The following is a 22,081-nucleotide window of genomic DNA, read 5'->3' on the forward strand; positions in this document are numbered from 1 at the left end:
TACTTGCCTCATAATCATAAAATTGCAATAAACGAAATACAATCAACATCAACTAACCAACCTTTTTAATGCTTGCCTCAATCTAAGTTATTTTCCGAATTGTTGGGATAAGAATCTTGAGCTTGAGCTTGCTTGAGCTTGATTGACTGCTCGTAGTTGCTACTCCATTATGACCAGATCAGCTGTTCTTGCACAGGGAACCAACAGATGTTTGCTTGGGACTAGCACACATCTTCAATGTACAAGTACTGGTGATCTCATTTGTTAGGTCATACTGGCGCCTGCCACGTCAGAATGCAAGTCAATGTAGGGAAGGGAGAGGAAATGATGATGCAATCACTCGCCCACTGCAAGCCGAATATACCTCTGCACTTGCCACGAGTTCATGCGGAATTTTTTGGAATTTCTGGGTTAGGTTGGAGAGGCAGAGGTCCGTCTTGGTTAACGAGCTGCCAATGTGATAGATAGGAGAAGGTAACTGATGGAATTTCTAATTGGATGTAGGAAACGAGCTCTATAGTTCATTTCCAATTCTAGCAGATTACTGATAGAATACACAAGTTGAAGGTATAGGAATAGTAATGGAAACGGTATGGAAGTCCATTTCCAGTTCTAGCGATTGCTGGAACATGAGAAATAAAGAGAAAGGTACAAAGTAGGAGAATGGAACGGACCTGGGATTGAACCCACGACCTCCTGCGTATGAGGCAGAAGCAGTAGCCATATGACTACCAAGCCCGCTTCGAAACAAGAGAGATCACGCACTGAACTGATTAATTTTATTACCGACCGCGCAATGCAGAACACAATAATTCGGCCGACGGCGCGATCGTTCTGCTGTTCGAAACAAGAGAGATCACGCACTGAACTGATTAATTTTATTACCGGCCGCGCAATGCAGAACACAATAATTAAGCCGACCGCGCGATCGTTCTGCTGTCCGAAACATGATAGAACACGCACTGAACTGATTAATTTTATTACCGGCCGCGCAATGCAAAACACAATAATTCAGCCGACGGCGCGATCGTTCTGCTGTCCGAAACAAGAGAGATCACGCACTGAACTGATTAATTTTATTACCGGCCGCGCAATGCAGAACACAATAATTCGGCCGACCGCGCGATCGTTCTGCTGTCCGAAACAAGAGAGATCACGCACTGAACTGATTAATTTTATTACCGGCCGCGCAATGCAGAACACAATAATTAAGCCGACCGCGCGATCGTTCTGCTGTCCGAAACATGATAGAACACGCACTGAACTGATTAATTTTATTACCGACCGCGCAATGCAAAACACAATAATTCAGCCGACGGCGCGATCGTTCTGCTGTCCGAAACAAGAGAGATCACGCACTGAACTGATTAATTTTATTACCGGCCGCGCAATGCAGAACACAATAATTCGGCCGACCGCGCGATCGTTCTGCTGTCCGAAACAAGAGAGATCACGCACTGAACTCCGAATTGTTGGGATAAGTATCTTATCAAAAACTAGAAACAAATCTCATATGTGAAAATGTACATTATGTGGAAGATATTGATTTTAAAAATGTATTGGAGGTAACCACCTCCCTTCGGTGGGACTCGAACCCATCGAAGGGAAATTGGAAAAATTAGCTAAAAAAAACCTTTTCCCTAATAGGTCGTGGAATGTATTTTTTCGCCGAAAGTCATTCCGAGGAATGCTAGTTAGGAGTAATAATCATTGAAATATGTTTCTAAATACTACCTTATTCAGTGGTGCTAGTGTTTTGAAATCCGGTCTAAATTCTTTTGGATTGTGGTATGAGCAATTGAAAAAGGCAATGCTTTCTTTGAATGAGCGCAATTCTATGAATGAACACAACTGTCCGGTATAAAGCGAAGGAGAAAGGTAATGCCTTCTTTAAATAGATGCGCCTGCTCGTATAAGGCGTAAGTAAGGAGTACATGATGCCTTCTTTAAAATTACAGGTTTGCCCACATCAAACTAACATATGGCAGATTTTTATACAGTTCTTCAAGAAACTTACAAAAACTGTATACAATTGTGGCATATACAATTTCAGTTGATTTTAATATAATCGTTGTATTGAAACCTTACAATTCTGTATTATTTTAATACAATATCTGGGCCCTCCTTAGCCGTGCGGTAAGACGCGCGGCTACAAAGCAAGACCATGCTGAGAGTGGCTGGGTTCGATTCCCGGTGCCGGTCTAGGCAATTTTCGGATTGGAAATTGTCTCGACTTCCCTGGGCATAAAAGTATCATCGTGCTAGCCTCATGATATACGAATGCAAAAATGGTAACCTGGCTTAGAAACCTCGCAGTTAATAACTGTGGAAGTGCTTAATGAACACTAAGCTGCGAGGCGGCTCTGTCCCAGTGCGGGGATGTAATGCCGATAAGAAGAAGAAGAAGAAGAAGTGTAAAAGCTTACATTTCTTGTACCTTTAGAGAATTGGATGGTATAACATTTCACCGAAAACTATTTCGCGGAATTTATTTTCGCGGTTGAACATTTCGCGGAATAACATTTGGCGGTTTGTAACTTTTCGCGGTACGACATTACGCGGATTGTACCTTTTCGCCGAATGACTTTTGGCGGAATGTACCATTTCGCGGAATATCAATAATAATAGCTTAGTGTTCACAGCATTTATTACCTTCGAGGTTTCTAAGCCAAGATACCATTTTTTTTTGCAATCGTGTAACACGAGATTAACACAATAAAACTTTTATGCCCAAAAAAGTCGAGAAAATTTTCATCGAAAAATTTCCTATTCCGATTTAGAAGTTGAACCCAGCTTCCTGCAGGATAGTCTTGCTTGGCAGCCACACATCTTCCCGCACGGCTAAGGAAGGTCTTCAAGAATATGTAGAAGTGGTTTTCAAAAATTCAATTGCTCCTCACAAATCCTTTATTATATTCAACAGACGGGCCAGATATAATGAAGAAACCATGTCCTATCTTTACTTTGTTACGGATAGACGTTTTTAATGAATAATCCTTTATTTTTTTCCTATCGTCTTTTACCGAGCAAACGTATTCATATAAATGTGGCATTATGTTCTGCCTTCGTTTTATACCGGACAGAGGCAACCATTTAAAAAAGGCATTACCCCTTCCTTCGCGTTATGCCGGACAGACGCATCAATTTAAAGAAAGCACCCTTTGCCTTGTACCGGGCAGACACGTTCTTTGAAAGAAGGCATTATCATCTCTTTTCGCCTTATACCGGGCAGATGCATCCATTTAAAGAAGGCGCTACCCCTCTATTCGCCTTGTACTTTACAACAGGCGTTATTAACTCTTTTCGCCTTATACCGGGCAGATGCATCCATTTGAAGAAAACGTTACTCCTCCGTTCGCCTTATACTGGACAGACGCGTTTTTTAAGAAGGTGTTATCAACTACTTTCCCCTTATACCGGGCAGATGCATCCATTTGAAGAAGGCGGTGCCCCTTCGTTCGCATTATACTGGACAGACGCGTTCTTTTAAAGAAGGCGTTATCAACTCCTTTCGCCTTATACTCAACTAATTTTGCCTTATACCGGGCATAAGCATCCATAGGCATTATCTTTTCCCTTTGCATTATACCGGGCAGATGCGTTAATTCATAGAAGGAACTACCTCCTTTCTTTTCTTTATACCGAGCAAACGTGTCAATTTCAGAAAAGCATTGTTCCCTCGCTTTGCGGTATAACGACCGGATGCGGTTATTCAAAGAAGGCATTACCTTCTTTCATTGCTTTAAATCGTAATCCAAAAGAGCTTAGCCAGGATTGCATGTAATTAAGCAGAAATCGGTAGATATTTCAATGATAATTATTCTAACTGAATTCCGCCAAATGGCATTCCGCTGATTTTTGGTGAAAAGGTAAATTCCGCGAAATGTCTTTCGGAAAAAAGGTGCATTCCGCGAAGTGTGTTTCGGAGAGTTGATACATTCCGCGGAATGTCGTACCGCGAAAAAAAAATCCGCGGAATGTTTTTCGGCGAAATAGTATACAACCGAGAATTGTATATACCACGATCTTATACAATAATTGTAAGATTTGTTTTCTTGGTCATTTGATAGGTAGATAGGTCTGTTAAAGGCAAGGAGAGGAGATAAACCCTTTATTGAAGAAGCGTACCTACAAGGTATAATAAAGAATTTGTAGAGAGACTATTACTAAGATTATGCTGAAGGTTTCTGGGTACGACACCCGGTCCGGTCTAGGATTTTTTTTTCGACTTCCCTGAGCATGGTGAGCCTGCGAGCTGCGCAATGCTGATCGGAGAAAATGATAAACTCCATTCCGTGCCGATAGTTCGAACGAGCCAGACGTGTGTGCTGTGTCTCATCGCGGATTGTGTTCGGTAGTGAAAAGGCTATTGTGTGGTGCTCCTACCTACGGATCCAAGGCGATCGCTGTCGGCGAGTGAAGTAGCTGCTTCTGGCGACGCCAGTGAAGCAGGCTATTGTTACTGCTGCTACCTACAGCAGCAGGGGCAGATAAGTGGCAAAACTTTTTATTGTTCTCCCTTCTGTTTGATACAGAGTGGGACTGCTTAGAATTAATCGAATTAGTTTTTTTTAAAGTTTTTTTCTAATTTGCTATTAGTTCTAAGTTAGTATAAGCAAAATTATCCTTCCACCTTGCGGGGTGAGAATGGAGGAGGAGACTGGAGAAGGCAATGTGCCTGCTAAAGATGGAGGGCGCACTCGATTGTACCATGCGGCTTCGCCTGGGCCTTGGGTTGTTTACTTTCGGCAGAAAGTAAAAAGCCTAGATTTTCTCGGCATTAAACGAGATTTGACGCGTCGTTTTCCGAAGCTTGATTTTAGCAAGATCAACAGGAACAAACTACGCATCACCGCACCTACATACCAGGTGGCGAATGAAATTGCTGGCGACAGGGCGTACAATGTTGAATATATGGTTTATGTCCCCTCGCGAGAGGTCGAAATTGAAGGTGTGATCAACGCAGCGAGCCTGACTTGCAAGGATGTACTTGCGGGAAAAGGCCGCCTAAAGAATGCAATGGAGTCTACCGTGGATATTCTGGACTGCAAGGAATTGCATTCAGCAGCCACGGTAGATGGAAAGAAGGTATATTCAAGTCAGGTTCGCTTCGGGTGACGTTCGCCGGTTCGATGCTCCCAAAATATGTTGATATTGAAAATATGCTATTTCCGGTGCGTCTTTTTGTGCCAAGGGTATTTAATTGTACCAATTGCAAACAACTTGGTCACACTGCCGAGTTTGTGACAACAAACCACGTTGTGGCAAATGTTCTGAAAGGCATAGGGAGGAGTCCTGCCAGCAACAGGCAACAAAATGTGCTTATTGTGGTTTGAATCCTCCCCATGGTTTGCAGGAATGCCCGGTGTACAAAAAGCGCACCCAAAAAGTGAAGCGCTCGTTGGTACAGCGCTCCAAGCAGTCGTATGCGGAAATGGTTAAGTCGCAAGACACATCCGCCACAGCCACTGCATCGACTGCTATTTCAGCCACCGTTCGTGTAAGTGATTATTATGATTCCATATCCATTGATGAATTGGACTCTGACGCTGCCGATATGGATGATCCTGCGGAGGTACACGTGCCCGAAAAGAGGAAGCAACCGTCTTCCCCGGGATCGCGCCGCAATGCAAGAGAACAAAAATCATCCATAAAAGCTTGGCAAAATCTGAAGGTAATGGGGTTTATTTAAAATCCCGAAGCAACCTGTCCCTACTGCTTCTTTTGATCCTAGTTGCAGTAAGGCATTCCCGCCATTGCCAAAATCCGATGTTTCGAAGAAACATCCGGCTAGAAGAATCAACGAAAGAAAAAAGTAATTCGCACTTCTAGTAAAAAGTATTCCGTCCAAGCGAGGATTGATCTCCTTTAAGGACCTTGTGGACCGTTTTTGAATTTATTCAATATTCCGAATTCATTGAGGCCTATCATTGACCTTTTCATACCAACAGTGGAAAGTTATCTGAAGCAATTGACTGTTTCATGGCCCTTCTTGCAGGAATTGTATCTTTCGATGGATAATACGGCCAATACCCAAGATACAATCACTGTGCTGCAGTGGAACTGTCATAGTCTAAAAAATAAATTAGACGTGTTCAAGTTTTTGATTCGCAATTCCGATTGCGATATATTTGCACTCTGTGAAACATGGCTTTCTTCTGAAGATGAAATCAACTTCCACGATTTTAATATTATTCGCCAAGATCAGGGATGATCATTATGGTGGCGTTCTTTTGGGGATCAAAAAATGCTACTCCTTCTACAAAATTCCCATTCCGACTGTTAATGGCCTAGAGATCGTCGCTTGCCAAATAAATGTAAAGAATAAAGATCTTTGCATAGCTTCAGTGTACATTCCTCCAAATGCCTCTATTAATCGTCGACATTTTTGGAGCGCAGTCTCCCTCCTATCATCTCCAGTATTGATATTGGGTGATATGAACGCACATGGTATTGGTTGGGGCGAAACGTATGACGATTATAGAACGCCTATTTTCTATGATTTGTGTGACGATTTCAATTTGAATATTTTGAACACTGGTGAAGTAACTCGAATAGGACCAAATGGTCAACAAAGCCGTATTGATCTGTCTTTATGTTCAAATTCACTATCATTAGATTGCACGTGGAAGGTAATTCAAGATCCCCATGGTAGTGACCATATGCCGATAGTCACCACAATTAAGAGTGGCTATCAACAATCTGAGCCAGTTAATGTTCCTTTCGATCTCACGAAGAACATTGACTGGCAAAAATTTGCATCGGCGGTAAAATTGGTATTGAATCAACTGATACTCTTCCACCTTTGGATGAATATCGATTCCTTACTGAGTTGATTCAAAAAGCGCACTAGGAGCTCAGAAACGACGCGTTCCAAGTACATCTGTCATCAGAAGACCAGCCACTCCTGGATGGGATGATGAATGTACTAAGTTGTATTCTGAGAAATCCGATGCCTTCAAGGCCTTCCGTAAACACGGAAGGTCCGAGCTTTGAAGAGTATTTGAGGCTCGAAAGAAAACTCAAAAATCTTCTCAAGGCAAAAAACGTAGCTACTGGCGACGTTTTGTCGAGGGACTATCACGAGAAACCTCAATGACAACACTTTGGAAAACGGCTTCGCAACATGCGGAGCCGCATTTCCACCACTGCGAGTGAGGAATATTCTAATCGATAGAATATTCAACTTCGCAAAAAGGTCTGCCCAGATTCCGTACCAGCAGAACCGCTATTTCGAGAATCAGTCACTGATCCTGGATCTTTGGGTGGACCATTCACAATGCTGGAACTTTCTATGTCTCTTCTTTCATCGAATAACTCTGCTCCGGGATGCGATAACATCAAATTCAATCTTCTTAAAAACCTCCCAGATATCGCAAAAAGACGATTACTTGACCTGTACAACTGTTTCATGGAGTACAACATTGTGCCACCTGAATGGCGACAGGTCAAAGTAATAGCTATTCAAAAGCCTGGGAAACCAGCGTCTAATCACAATTCATACCGACCGATTGCCATGCTATCATGCATGAGAAAATTATTGGAGAAAATGATCCTTTCAAGAGTCGACCATTGGGTCGAAGAAAATGCATTGCTTTCAAATACTCAGTTTGGATTTCGCAAAGGGAAAGGAACAAACGATTGTCTAGCGTTGCTTTCTTCAGATATACAACTGGCCTTTGCGCACAAGGAGCAATTGGCTTCAGTATTCTTGGATATTAAGGGCGCTTTTGATTCAGTTTCCATAGAAGTACTGTCAGACAATCTGCACAGTAGTGGATTACCCGTTATTTTGAACAATTTCTTGTATAATTTGTTGTCAGAAAAACAAATGAACTTCACACTCGGCACTCTGACAACTTCCAGAAATAGCTACATGGGCCTTCCCCAAGGATCGTGTTTAAGTCCCTTGCTTTATAATTTCTATGTTAAAGATATTGACAATTGTTTGGAAGGACAATGCACGCTCAGACAACTTGCAGATGATGCCGTGGTCTCTCTAAGAGGTCCATGTGCAGCTGTCTTGCAAGGACCATTGCAAAGTACCCTGGATAATCTGACTGCTTGGGCCAGACATTTAGGGATCGAGTTTTCACCGCAAAAAACTCAGTTGGTTGTGTTTACTAGGAAGCGGTACCCAGCTCAACTGAAACTAAAACTGTTGAATGATGACATCAACCAATCTTTATCTTCTAAATACCTTGGGGTCGTGTTTGATTCTAAATGTACTTGGAAACTCCATTTTGAGTATTTGATACAAAAATGCCGGAAAAGGATCCATTTTCTACGTTCTATCTCCGGAACATGGTGGGGTGCTCACCCGGAAGACCTCATCAAACTCTATAGAACGACTATTCTCTCTGTTTTAGAGTATGGCTCTTTCTGCTTCCTCTCAGCAGCTGATTGCCACCTGATCAAATTGGAACGAATTCAGTATCGTTGTTTGCGTATTGCCCTTGGCTGCATGCATTCGACGCATAACATGAGCCTGGAGGTGCTTGCTGGAGTCACTCCTTTAAAGCACCGTTACTGGGAGCTCTCACTTATAATACTCGTCAAATGTGGAACAAGTAACACACTTGTCTTAGATAACTTCGATAAAATGCTTGAACTGACTTGTCGTTCAAGATTCCTGAGAGTCTATCTCAACTACATTTCTTCAGATCTTTGTCTTCCGTGTTATAATCCACCTCGAGTTCACTTCACCAACGACAGTTCCTCAATTGTATACGATCTGGCCATGAAACATGCTATTCAAGGAATACCAGATCATCTTCGACAAATATCTATTCCCTTCAGAAAAATATGAACATGTCAATTGCAACAACAGATATTTCACTGATGGTTCTCGCATCAACGGATCCACTGGCTTCGGTGTCTTCAATGTAAATTCAACCACCTTCCGAAAACTTCAGGAACCGTGTTCGGTTTATGTTGCTGAGCTGGCAGCAATTAACTTCGCTTTGGGGATAATTTCCAATCAGCCCGTAGACCATTATTTCATCTTCTCGGATAGTCTTAGTTCTATCGAGGCACTCCGGTCGATGAAACTTGTTAAGCACGCATCTTACTTTCTTACAAACATAAGAGAGCAGATGCGTGTTTTGGTCGAAAGATCATTCAAGATTACCTTTGTTTGGGTCCCATCTCACTGCTCAATCTACGGCAATGAGAAGGCAGACTCGCTGGCAAAGGTGGGCGCACAGGAAGGTGAAGTTTATGATAGACAATACTCGAGCAACGAGTTTTTCCCATTAGTCCGTCAGAGTACTCTTCAAAGTTGGCAAAGAAATTGGACACACAACGAACTTGGACGGTGGCTATTTTCCATAGTTCCAAAAGTTTCTGGGCGAGCGTGGTTCAGAGGTGAGGACTTAAGTCGAGGCTTCATTCGCGTGATGTCGAGACTTATGTCTAATCACTATTCACTAAACGCACATCTGTACAGAATAAACCTTGTCGATAGCAACTTATGTAGGTGCGGAGCCGGTTATGATGACATCGATCACGTAGTTTGGTCCTGCTCGGAAAATGACGCCTCCAGAGAGCAATTATTGGATACCCTTGTGGCCCGAGGTAAACAACCCTTCAGGGAAGTTCGCGGTGTTTTGGGAGATCGTGATGTTGTCTATATGCAGGCCATTTATAGTTTTCTTTGTGCTTCTGACATCAAAAATCTAACATTTGGTTTTTTTCTTTCTTTAAAGTTTTTTTTGTTCTGTCTCTGCCTTTTTGTTCCGTAGAGCCCCATAGCTCTTGCCATCCGGAAGATGCTCCCAGTCGAACCATTCCTCGAGCACGACGACACGCCACATCGTCACTGACGCCAAATGCCCGGATGAGAAACTGAAATTTCCTGATCCCAAATCCTAAGCCCCGTCCATCCTTAAACATTGTTAACTAACCTCGAGTCACCACGAGTACGCTGGCTTCTACCCCCCTCTTACTAACCGTATAATAAAATGATATTGATTGTATATATCACAAAGAACAATGGCTCCGTAAAGTGTTATACACGCCTGAGCCTACCAAATAAACGAAATTGGAAAAAAAAAATGATAAACTGCTGTATTCTACAGCATTCTTATATGGAAATGCCAAAATGCCAAATGCCAATATTGCGCAAAACGGTATTCCGTGAAATAGCACAATCAGCCAAAAATAATTCGGAGAAAATAGGGGCCCTCCTTAGCCGTGCGGTAAGACGCGCGGCTACAAAGCAAGACCATGCTGAGGGTGGCTGGGTTCGATTCCCGGTGCCGGTCTAGAGAATTTTCGGATTGGAAATTGTCTCGACTTCCCTGGGCATAAAAGTATCATCGTGTTAGCCTCATGATATACGAATGCAAAAATGGTAACCTGGCTTAGAAACCTCGCAGTTAATAACTGTGGAAGTGCTTAATGAACACTAAGCTGCGAGGCGGTTCTGTCCCAGTGTGGGGATGTAATGCCAATAAGAAGAAGAATTCGGAGAAAATGTACAACCCGCCAAATGTCGTACCACGAAAAGTTAAATACCGCGTAATGTTATTCCGCAAAATGTTCAATGTTCAATAAATTCGCCTTTCTGCCAAACGACCATTTCGGACAAATGACCTTTTCGAACAACCGACTTTTTCTGCCAAGTGACTAGAACAACTTCGGCTGTGTGTCCATTTTGGTTGAATGACATTTTCGGCCAAATGGGTTGTAGTCTAATGGTTTGTTCGGTCTAAAACCTTACGGCCTTGCACCTTTCGGCCAAATGGCCCTTCCTATCGTTTGACCGAAAGTTATTCGACGTAAAGCCATTCTATCGAATGCCACTTGGCCGAACCGAAAGTCATCTAACCAAATTCCATTTGGCCGAATTGAACGTTTGACCGAAACGGTTTTTAGGTCGAAATGGTTTGACCGAAAATGGCATTTGCCCGAAAGCGACATATAGCCGAAAGGGACATTCGGCCGAACTGGTAATTTGGCCGAAAGAACCCTAACAGGTCATTTGGCATAAAATGCCGTTTGGACGAAATGGTCGTTTGACAAAAAAGTTGTTTGACCGAATACATTGTTTGGCCTAAAGTTTCGTATGGTAGTCTTTGGCAGAAAGAGCCCGAAAAAGGCCCTTTCTGTCATACGACCAATTTCGGCCAACGGGAGGAAATCATTGGTATTTTCACGAAAAATCGTTTAGAGTTGTTGTGGGGATCAATCAGGAAATTCTACGAAAATTCCACTGAACCTACAAAATTCTGTGGACAAACATCAAATTTAAATCGGCGTGAAAAATGCAAAAATGTCGACGCCGTTGACGCACACGTCTATGTTCAGGAAATTATCCTTCCTTTGGTAGGCAGTATATATTTTGTTACAATCTGTTCAGAATAAAAAAAAAGTTTTAACAGATGGAAGCCGAAAAAAATGAACACTAACTTTAAAAATTCAACTCGATCAAGTTTAATCATTTTGAAGTTTCTGAATTTGACTTGAATTTGGTTTTTTTTTGTACTCGTGGCACAAGGAGATTTCTTGAAATAGGGGAAAGACGGCTTTGGCAGGTTTTGTTCTATTATTGTCGGGGTTTTTTTTTATGACTGATTATGCTCAAATTTAGCCTAAACATTCTTTGGATATCAAAGAATATTGTGGCCAAATTTCATAAAATTCGGTCGACAAAAACCCCCTGCCAATAATAGAACAAAACCTGCCAAAGCCGTCTTTTCCCCTATTTTAATCTGGCTTTGCTGATAAGTTTACTAAAAATATGATTTTGCAATCGATTTGCTCTTAAGGACAAAACACGTCGTTTTCGTTACGAATAAGTCGATGAACTTGCAGACTTTCAGCTTTATATGGAAAAGTAACTGAATAAATGCACTCTAGTGTTGTTCAAATCAAACAATTGTCCACAAATCTCCAGACACATAAAAAGCAAGCTCTATCTGGAATAAGGGCGAATGTCGCAAGAGAGATTTCTCTTCGTCGACTTCCCCTCTTTTAAATTTAGGTGATGAAAAATACACAATTCTCGTTTTTTAATAACTTTTCGGCTTACTCCATTCAGCCTTCATCAGGTATTAAAAAACGTACACTTGCCACTAGTTTATTTTCCACATCACACCGGTGGCAAGTGTACGTTTTTCAATACCTTCTTCTTCTTATTGGCATTACATCCCCACACTGGGACAGAGCCGCCTCGCAGCTTAGTGTTCATTAAGCACTTCCACAGTTCTTAACTGCGAGGTTTCTAAGCCAGGTTACCATTTTTGCATTTGTATATCATGAAGCTAGCACGATGATACTTTTATGCCCAGGGAAGTCGACACAATTTCATAACTCACAAGATTTCGACTTCAGTTTTGTTGACGTAGGGTATCTGTTCCATTATTAATAACATGATCCTATATCAATAACATTCGCAAAACGGGCAATTTAGGCTCAATTTGTGTCGTGTTTTGTTGTTTTCCGACGTGCTCACTGCTGAAAAAAATCACAAAAATGAGAAACAAAACAAATAGCGCACCAATTCTTTGTTTTCGAATGGTATTGATTTGGGTACATGGTATGAATTCAAGGAGCAGTTCCCCTAATTGTTGAGAAATGCGCATTATTTATAAAACTGATATAAACACCATTGCCATCAAATTGTCTATCCCTGTGAAGAATACTCGTCTCATATTAATTCTCTTCCGTATAAAATAGTGGTCCTGAAAGGAACCGATTTCTGCGACTAACTAAGACGCATGTTGCCAACAATGACCACTCGGTGCTTAATGAGGCCCACGGAATAAATTTTCTGCAACTTTCACGCCGATTACTACCGCCAAGGTCAATATGCTGATGGGACCGCTCCCCGATGCGCTGAGATTGCTCTTAGCGGAATGTTGAACAAAATGGCTCACACGTGGAGAAATGTAGCTTTCTCGTATTCAATAAAATAAGACTTTTAGCCTCACCCCTTTATCAATCCCAGCCCTAATAATATTTGCAGCCATAACGGGTAACGAATGGGTGGGGCTCTATTGAATAAATACATCCAGCGCGTGCGAATCATTTCGTTCAAGATTTCGCGGAGAACGGTCCCGGATCGGAATCGTTGGTGGTCGTCTGGTAAAGAAAATTTAATCCCACCGATGGGGGTGGCACGCCTAGCGTCTATCAATATTCTCGCAAGATTCCGAAAATCGTTTGTTTGCTATTAGTGGTTGTGAAGGCGCATTAAGACACATAAATAGGTCTTTTTCAGGACCATAATTTTTAACGAAAGAGAATAGATATGGATATTCTTCACAAGGTCAGAAAATTTAATGAAAATTATGGCGTCGGTAGCGGGATCAGACATAGCCGTCTGCGGTGGTTTCTGCAGAAAATTTATCCGGTGCGTTAGCGTATATATCCACCCAGTGGCTAAAAGTGTCTTTTTACCGTCAAATCATCGAATGGCTGTCGTCAGAGTCAGCAGCAGTCAAGTGAAATTTTCGTTTTATAAAAAGTTTCTGAAGTGATAGCCTTTCGGTATTATTTTGTTATACGCAAAAGGCAAAAACATTAAATTCTCTACTTTTACAAAATGGGAGTTTCTCCTCTAAGTTTTTTCTTCAGTATGCTTAATTTAAATATGTTGTGTAATTGAGAAAAAAAATAATAGTAAGCCCCATGCTTATTTTTTCCCTGGATCAATTTCATAAATGTAACATACTGAATCTCTTAAATATCCGAAAATTTCTTACAATGCATGAAACTACATACTTACTAAAATATACATCTGTAAAAGGTTTGTGGTAAACATTTGTTGTTGAATAAACACACGCAGCTCTTCCCGGACATTGATGTTCATCCGCCTTCAAGCCGTCAGCCCATTCTAAAAAATTGCGTGATTACAACCGTTACCCACTCAGAGTCACATTTTATGAAGAAAAGTCACAGTCCCATTAGCATACGGATCGCATTTTTATAAATCACTTTAATTTATCTCGTCAGTTTTTCTCCCATCATCACACATCACAAGCACAGTTCCACAGATTCCACAGGTCCTCAATTCCAGTTTCTTCCACTTCTTCCATAAGAATTTGCGATTCATCATAAAGTTTATGGCTAGATTTCCACTCAGCTGATTAGAGTCTCCCCTGACGAATAACGTCCAATTTATCATCACAGCTGCTATTATCCAGAATTAGTATTCCAGAACTTATTCGACTGATCCACTCCCAGTTATTCACGATTAGATTCTCAGCTTGCGTGCTTGCTTCCTCGAGCGTGCTTAGAATTCTCACTATTCCCCAAAAAGTAACACAATCTTATCTATCACTCACCATTTTCGAGCACTGGTTTCAGCACACAATGATCGGAGAAGATATGAAACGATTTTTCAAAAAACACGCGCAATCCCCTACAAACAAGCGATCCTTTCGAGGAACTCTTCAATTTGTATCACCTTACTCAGTTACACAGCACAAGGTCTTCGAGTTGGCAAGGTCTAATACATCAAGCATTCATTCCATCAGCTCACCAGCTCAGATGTTCACCCTTAGAATTTGTAATGACGATAAAGGACACCCGCGCCAAGAACCAAGCAAAACGACCGAAAATCAGAAAAGAACGAACTTATTCGCGGAAAAATAACCACCGAACTGAAATGTGATGCTGATTTGGAAGGCTTATTTATACCCTTGCTTGTCACCAGCAGCGCAGCGTGCGGAGACAACTCGCTATCTTTGACAGCATGCGGCGGCGGCGGCAGCACTAAAAGTTCGCGCCATTCAACTCACTGTACGCTATCCAGAAGCAGTTCGCTTGGACGCCGGTGGCGCAGGAGATCTTCTATCAAGAGCGTCCGCGAGATGTGATGCTGAATGACCCGCCGCGGTCGCCAAACCAGCGATGATCGACGACGACGACGATGACGATGATGATGATCTTCCTACATGTCCAAAACATCGTTCCATCGACATCCAATCGCGCGCGCGCAGGCAAGAGTGTCGCGGACGGCGCATTTCTTAGTAGATTCGATAAAGCATGTTAAGTTGCCCTCATGGCTGCGACGAGTGGATGAATGAGGGTGAACGAGAGTTTACAAGAGTAAGTTGATCGCGCGTGATCGATTGTTGATCTAACGATGTATGCGTGCCGATTAGGGTTGATTTTATGGGTGATTGAAAACGTTATCGGTGTTTAGTGGATAGTTACATGCCCCGGCGGCATCGGTGTAGAACAAAGAAATATTTTTCAAATAAAATGTAAGACCACTCACATATTACATCAGTGAGCACATTGAATGAACGACGATTGAATATACTCTTCAATCCTCTTAGCGAGAATGGATTCATGTTGACCAGATAAAATAAATAGAATTACTTGCCAATGCTGCTTCTCATATCATGAGGAATAATGCTCCACTTATTTAAAGTATTGTACTAAAAACGTTCGAAAATTTTGGTCTTTCATATAATTATAAGTCTCACAGAATGTTTCTTATAAAAAAATAACTTTATTCACTTTTAATTACATTAATACGGTTTCACTACTTAAAATCTAGTTGTAACTAACACTTCCTACTCTGAATAAAGACTAACTTTCCGTTTGCTGATCGAACCCTATTTATTAATTAAATCTGTCGACGCTGCAATTCCTGGCCAACGGGGTCGAGCTCCTCCAAAACTGCTGACTACACCTTGGTAACAACGGCGACTTGGTGTCGTGGTGACTCGGTGGCGCGATGATGTCTTAGCAAGGGCGATTATGCTGACCTTGCTGGCCCGTGGAAGGTCCGGTGCCATATTGGCTGCCATCGTGGTACTCTTCCAACTATGTCCTTAACGTTGAAAAGTTTGATTGACTGATGATAGTCTTGTTGATGAGCAATCCTGGGAGTATCCCTTCCAAATGATTTGTTTGTATGGAGATGAATGTCTGGTTGTCAATTCTGATGATGCAATTGATGAAAACTATAAGATAATTTCCTGTTAATGCTCTATCATGCGGTCTGCAATTCGTGATTAAGTTCAGGTTTACTGCGTTGTTTACGAGTAGTCTATTTCCTGATAGGAGTTGAAGGTTAATCCTTCGTAAATGCTTCATCTAAACATTATGATTTTATGGTTGTATTCATTAAGGCAAACCAATTTGAACAAATAAATCTTGAAAAATTTACTCGGATGTCATCGCCATATTTTTTTCACTACACATGGGTAGAGAATTTCAAGCAAAATATCTATAAATACTGCATTATATTTATGATTTTTCACGATATATTATAAACGAATCACCTACAAACAATAAAATAAACAAATAATAAACAAAATGCAGAAATGTGCAAATTTAACATAAATTTGTTTATCGAAAAATAATTGTTAGAACGGGGTTTACTGAGAGCGCATCAGTTATATCGGGGTTTCGCACCATATGACATAGTATATCTCATTTGGCAGCTGAAATGTATGCACTATGCACCATAGACTAATTCTGCTTTCATTATGTTTATCAATAATTTAGAATATTTTATTTCAATATTTGATTATGGAGTTTTTGGTTTCAGATACAATAAACTTTATTTTATTTTGTTAAGACTGAACGAAATTTATTATTTCATGCGAATGTTTGCATAAAGCTAGATCTAGAGAACTCCGCAGGCATCAAGATCAAGTGGCTTAGAAAAGGGTTTGAATAAGATCAGCTTTCTTTCTTTCAGGATTTTGGTGCCGAGTTCGTATTCAGGTTTTGTCACATTTCGGTCTTGAAATACGTCTTGCATTTACCCTTCAAAACCATTTCAAGAGTGGGTCAACTCGGCAGATACTACTCTTCAAGAGGTTTTGGTGTAAGCGATGAAGGAGCAAATGCCTTGACTAGGATTTTATTGTTGTAAGATATAAATACTCTTGTAGTAAATCATAAAACTCAAAATGTTACTTGGGTTCATTTGAATTGTAGTTGTTGCGTTGCAATGGCTTACCACTCCCATAATTTTCGGGTATACACAAGAGTCGATGAATGGTTTTGCATCGTGTAGTTTCTGAACGGCGTTTTCTGGATGTTTTTTTTTGTAAAAAGCTTCTTTTTAGACTTGATCACATAGTTGGGGGCGTTCGTGTTATTTGTGATCAATGGTAAAATTTCGAAAATCTTACAATCTTCATTCGTCTGTGGATGTTCTAAAATGTAAAGCCTCATTTCATTGGTACTGGCTATTTTCGGGGTGGCATAGTTAAGTGCGTCTTTAGGAAACCTTGTCGTAATTCCTTGCATGTTGAGAATAGATTCTATAAAAAAATCCTTGATTGTTGGTAGCTGCTGTTCGGTAATGAAACTCGTAGAATGGCGTCTTCGATGTCTTCGAGAATATTGTTTGTTGCGTCCATGGATAGTGTTAAGTATCGACTAATTTTTCTAGTATTTTGGCCCACTCTGCAACGCACATCAGCATAACTGATGCGCGCGAGAGTTTAAATACTCTCGGAGATATAATTCGCAGCATCCAACATGTGCTGCTTTTAGGTAATACTGCTCAATCGAACTCTTATCACTCAGAGATGATCGAATAAATGTTAACAGCAAATTAGGTAGGTCAGCTCAGTGTTTAGGTTGTGCGCGAATAAACCAGTCGACTATAACCTATTGGTCTGAATAATAAACCGTCCGTGTTTCAGTAAAACTAAATACCGTTTAGCAATAATTTCCTCTGTAAATCATCCCGCGGTAGCAAAAAGTGCCCTGTCCGTGAGGTGTGCGAATCAGAACAGAATTAAATTGAGAACACCGTAGTGACGATTGTTATAACCAGTGCCCTTAGATCGAAGACGGAACATATTGTTGGTCCTTCGAAGCCAGATTCGATCGAAGAGACAAAGTGCAGTGAACAGTGGATACATTGCTTGATGCAGCGTGGTTCTGCCATTTGCACGATCGTCGTTGAAAGGCGGTTATTGTTCCCGTTGTTGGTGCCTGAACGTTTTGTGGCGGCGCATGGTGTTTCATGAAGGATTACTGGACAAACGGTTTTGATGGCTGTTTAAATTCATCGGCAGTAACGATTCGAGGCCATTGCAGTTCCAGCGAGAATCGAGAGAAACAGCAGGATTTGAGCTAAGTACATAGTCGTAAGGAGGTAGTTGAAGGGTGGCGATAAGAATGCATGATCTTTCGCCCACACTGACCATTTGCATGCGGTCAATAAAGCATAAATTATTGAATGATTGCATTTATTTGGTTTGGGGGTTGAATTGGTTCGCTGAGTTGGGTACACCTTGCGGTCGGTGGTTCATTATATTATTCCGAATAGCTACTGTGTCGTTCTGTGGGCTCTGTCAAACGCTAAGACGTTCGGTATCGCGGTTCGGTTGCATCTTTTGTGAAGTGCTAGCAGTGAAATAGTGAGCAAAATGGTGAAACCCGATTTCAGAAAGCTAACGAAGAAGGAAAGGCAGTTGCGCGACATGGTGGAGTCCATTGGAGAGTTTGTACAAGGGTACAATGAAGCACGCGATAAAGGTTCCGTATCTGCAAGGCTTAGTAAGTTGGATGAAGTGTATGAGTCTTTTTGTGATGTTCGGGCTGAAATTGAAATAAATTTCGAGCAGTACGACGAACAAGAAGAGGATTTGAAGGAGCTTTCCGAAGAAGCCCTCAAGCAGAAAGTGGCCAACGAGAAGGAGCAAGGTGAACAAAACTCCAAAATTCTGAAGGCATTCATTAACCAGTACTTCAGTTTGAAACAGTCGTTAGAAGCATTCATGCAAGGTCCTGGATTAAGTATTCAGCAGTTTCATGTGCATCACGCCAACGGCAAGACTCCAATGCCCACCATGCGTGTCAAGCTACCTGAGTTGAAGCTGCCAACGTTTCGAGGATCGCCAATGGAGTGGGTCACTTTCAGAGACACTTTCGAAAACCTGATTGTCGACAATCCACACTTGAACGATATCGATCGGTTCACCTACCTTCGCACGTCGTTGGCCGGAGAAGCGCTACAGCAAATCGCTTCGATTGACATCACTGCGGCCAACTACTCCGTAGCGTGGAGATCACTTGAGTCGCGTTACGAAAACAAAAAGTTGCTGGTCAAATCCCACCTCGACGCTTTGTTCGCGATCAATCCAATGAAAAAGGAGTCGTTCGAAGCGCTAAACCATGTTATCGGGGAATTTGAAAAACATCTTCAGATGCTGGAAAAACTCAGGGAACCCACCAAAGACTGGAGCACACTTTTGGCTCATATGCTTGCAGGCAAACTAGATTCCATAACGTTGCGCTTGTGGGAAACGGAACACCGTTCTACGTTTGAAGACATGATGCAGTACCAATGGAGGTGAAGAAACATCTGAAGGCGAGCAGCAGTTACCCGGTTCAGCAGCAGTCGTGTTTTATCTGCAATGACGGGCAAAATTGGTCCTATCAATCCAAGAGGTTCAAAGGAATGCGAGTCGACGAACGAAGAAACGTTGTGAAGAATAGTGATTTGTGCTTCAATTGTCTTACACATGGTCATGCTGCCAAGTTTTGCTCGCGAGGTACGTGTCGTGTTTGTGGACAGCGACATCATTCATTGTTGCACCTGAACACCAGTGAACAGCAAGTTCCGCAACCGAACAAGCGCTTCCAACAAATTTCGCAGAACCCACATTAAAATCAGATGGTATCACAACAGAGAAAGCCAACTCAATTTAATCCTCAGCAATCCACCAACCAATCTTCATAATCCCCCATTCCTATTGCCAATCCAAGCATGTTATGTCAATCGTCACCCACACCAGACACTCCCAACATTGTACTAGCGCTCAAGAAACCAATGTGTCACGATCAGTAACAGAAGAACTGTTCTTCTCGCAACGGCGATCGTGATCCTTGAGGATCAATTTGGAAACACCATGCAAGCTAGAGCACTACTTGACAGTGGCTCTCAGCTCTGCTTCATGTCAGAACGAGCGTCACAGTGCCTGAAATTCAAGCGATCTCGTGAGGCACTTTCTGTTAGTGGTATCGGCCAAGCCGCTAAGAAGTGTAAGCAGTCAATCTTTGCTCGGGTTAGTTCACGTCATTCGTCGTTCACTGGGGAGGAGAATTTCTACGTTCTACCTCAAGTTACACTGAATCTTCCCATCCGGAGGATTGATTCCACCAAATAACAGCTTCCGGTAGATATCGCCCTCGCAAATCCGATGTTTACGGAGCCTGGTTTCGTGGATGTAATTATCGGAGCAAGTCTGTTCTTTGACCTGCTTCACAAAGAGAAAATCAGATTAGGAGATGACGGGCCTATCGTACAAAATACATCACTCGGCTGGATTGTATGCGGGCACCTTCCTGCCGAGATAGACGTGTGCAGACCGCACATTGTCAACACGTGTACGGAGAAACTCGACGATCTACTCACACGATTCTAGGAGCTGGAGTCGTGTAAAACGAACAGTGTGCTATCGCTGGAGGAATACGCCTGTGAGAAGCTGTTCGATCGCACAACAGTGCGTGATGCAAGTGGTTGTTTCATTGTCACGCTTCCAAAGAAGGAGTACCTAATCCGTCAGCTCGGAGATTCACGATCTACGGCGATGCGACGATTCCTTTCCCTGGAGCGTCGTCTGGATACAAACCCGCAGCTGAAACAGCAATACAGTGAATATATTTACGAATACCTCCACATGGGTCACATGGAGGAGGTAATTGGGGATGAAGAAGATGCTGTTTTACCACAGTACTTTATCCCACACCATTAACGATTTGGTTTTGTTGACGTTGATTACTAAGCCTGCGAAGAGGAGCGCTCGGCAAGGTCGTTGAGCTTACTCTGCATATCAGAGCGTCGTTGAGCGAGAAGTGCAACGTCATCAGCCAATTCGATGTCGTATAGGTGCTCCATGGTTAAAGGCTGCCATAACAGCCCGCGGTTTGGTTCACGGTCAATCGCATCTACCAGAATCTCGTCGATTACGATGAGAAACAGTAACGGTGATAGAATATATCCTTGCCTCACACCAGCCGGATAGGGTCGGACAAGACCCCATGATCAAGCACTCTATACGTAAAGGCCTCGTACTGTGATTTTATCAGGAACCCCCTTGCGTCTCAGGGCGCCCCACATATTCTCGTGTTTGAGACGGTCGAAAGCTTTTTCGTAGACAATGAATACCAAGTAAAGGGGCTCTTGGAATTCGTTGACCTGCTCCAGAATGATACGGAGCGTGACAATACGCCTGCTGCCGCCGGAGAGTCGCATCGATCTTCTCCTAAATCTGGGCTAGGATAATTTTGTATAGAACTTTGAGAACGGTACACAGCAACATAATGCCTCGCCAGTTATCGCATACAGTCAGGTCACCCTTTTTGTGCACCTTCACTAAGATACCTTGCATCCAGTCGACCGGGAAAGTTGCGGTGTCCCAGATATTACGAAATAAACGATGCAGTAGTTGAGCGGATGTCATGGGGTCAGCTTTGAGCATCTCGGTTGATAAGCGATCGACCCCTGGGGCTTTATTCGATTTCATGCTTTGGATGGCTGTTTGAATCTCTAGCAGTGATGGAGCTTCGGTATTGACGCGTATTATACGTCGGATCCTAGGCAAATCATGCCGAGGTAATGGTGGCCTGGCTGGCACTAGAAAAAGTTGTTCAAAGTGCTCGTACTAGCGTTTCAGCTGGTCAGTTGGGTCGGTCAATAACTGATCATTCGCGTCTTTCACAGGCATCGTTGCATTCATCTTCGCCCCGCTTAAGGTGATTATAGAATGAAGCCCGTGGTGAATTTTAAATTCACCACACGCTTATCTACATCCATTTCCAAAACCCCAAAATTGGCGTAATAGTTTTTGTACAGTGCCGAAACTCAAATTATGATTGTTCAGCATAACTAAGCAAAAGATTTACCATTATTTCAGCCCCATACGCGTTCTTTCGTACGGTTCTTTCATCTCGTGCTCTTGAAAAACATATTGGAAAAGCACGTGGTTTACAAAATGGCCGAATTCTGGCTTCATTCTATAATCACCTAAAGCGTCGTGAGATATCGTAGAGGAGGCGAATGTCCCCGGTTGAGAGCGTGAGAGTCTGCCCACGCTCGCTTGTCCCGTCGACATGAGCATTTTACTTTCTTCTCAAGAGCCGAGTATCG

General features: G+C 42.3%; 2 protein-coding genes across 3 annotated transcripts in view; one reads left to right on the plus strand and one right to left on the minus strand.

Annotated features, from left to right (window-relative positions):
* LOC134210800 (mucin-2-like) overlaps positions 1 to 14,613 on the minus strand; it is a 74,817-nt gene extending 60,204 nt beyond the window's left edge. The window contains exon 1 of one of the 2 annotated variants that reach the window (XM_062687078.1): positions 14,292 to 14,613. In XM_062687078.1, coding sequence (XP_062543062.1) covers positions 14,292 to 14,294 — 3 coding nt within the window. In that variant the 5' untranslated portion in view covers positions 14,295 to 14,613. The remainder of the gene's footprint in view (positions 1 to 14,291) is intronic. The other variant, XM_062687079.1, reaches the window with a different exon arrangement.
* A 3,743-nt stretch (positions 14,614 to 18,356) lies between these two features.
* On the plus strand, positions 18,357 to 19,286 carry LOC134209226 (uncharacterized). Its single transcript, XM_062685217.1, has one exon. It carries the CDS (start codon positions 18,357 to 18,359, stop codon positions 19,284 to 19,286), a length of 930 nt encoding a protein of 309 aa, XP_062541201.1.
* Positions 19,287 to 22,081: the final 2,795 nt, after the last annotated feature.

This window comes from Armigeres subalbatus, chromosome 2 (genome assembly GCF_024139115.2).
Source record: "Armigeres subalbatus isolate Guangzhou_Male chromosome 2, GZ_Asu_2, whole genome shotgun sequence".
In the NCBI taxonomy this organism is placed as follows: Eukaryota; Metazoa; Arthropoda; class Insecta; order Diptera; family Culicidae; genus Armigeres; species Armigeres subalbatus.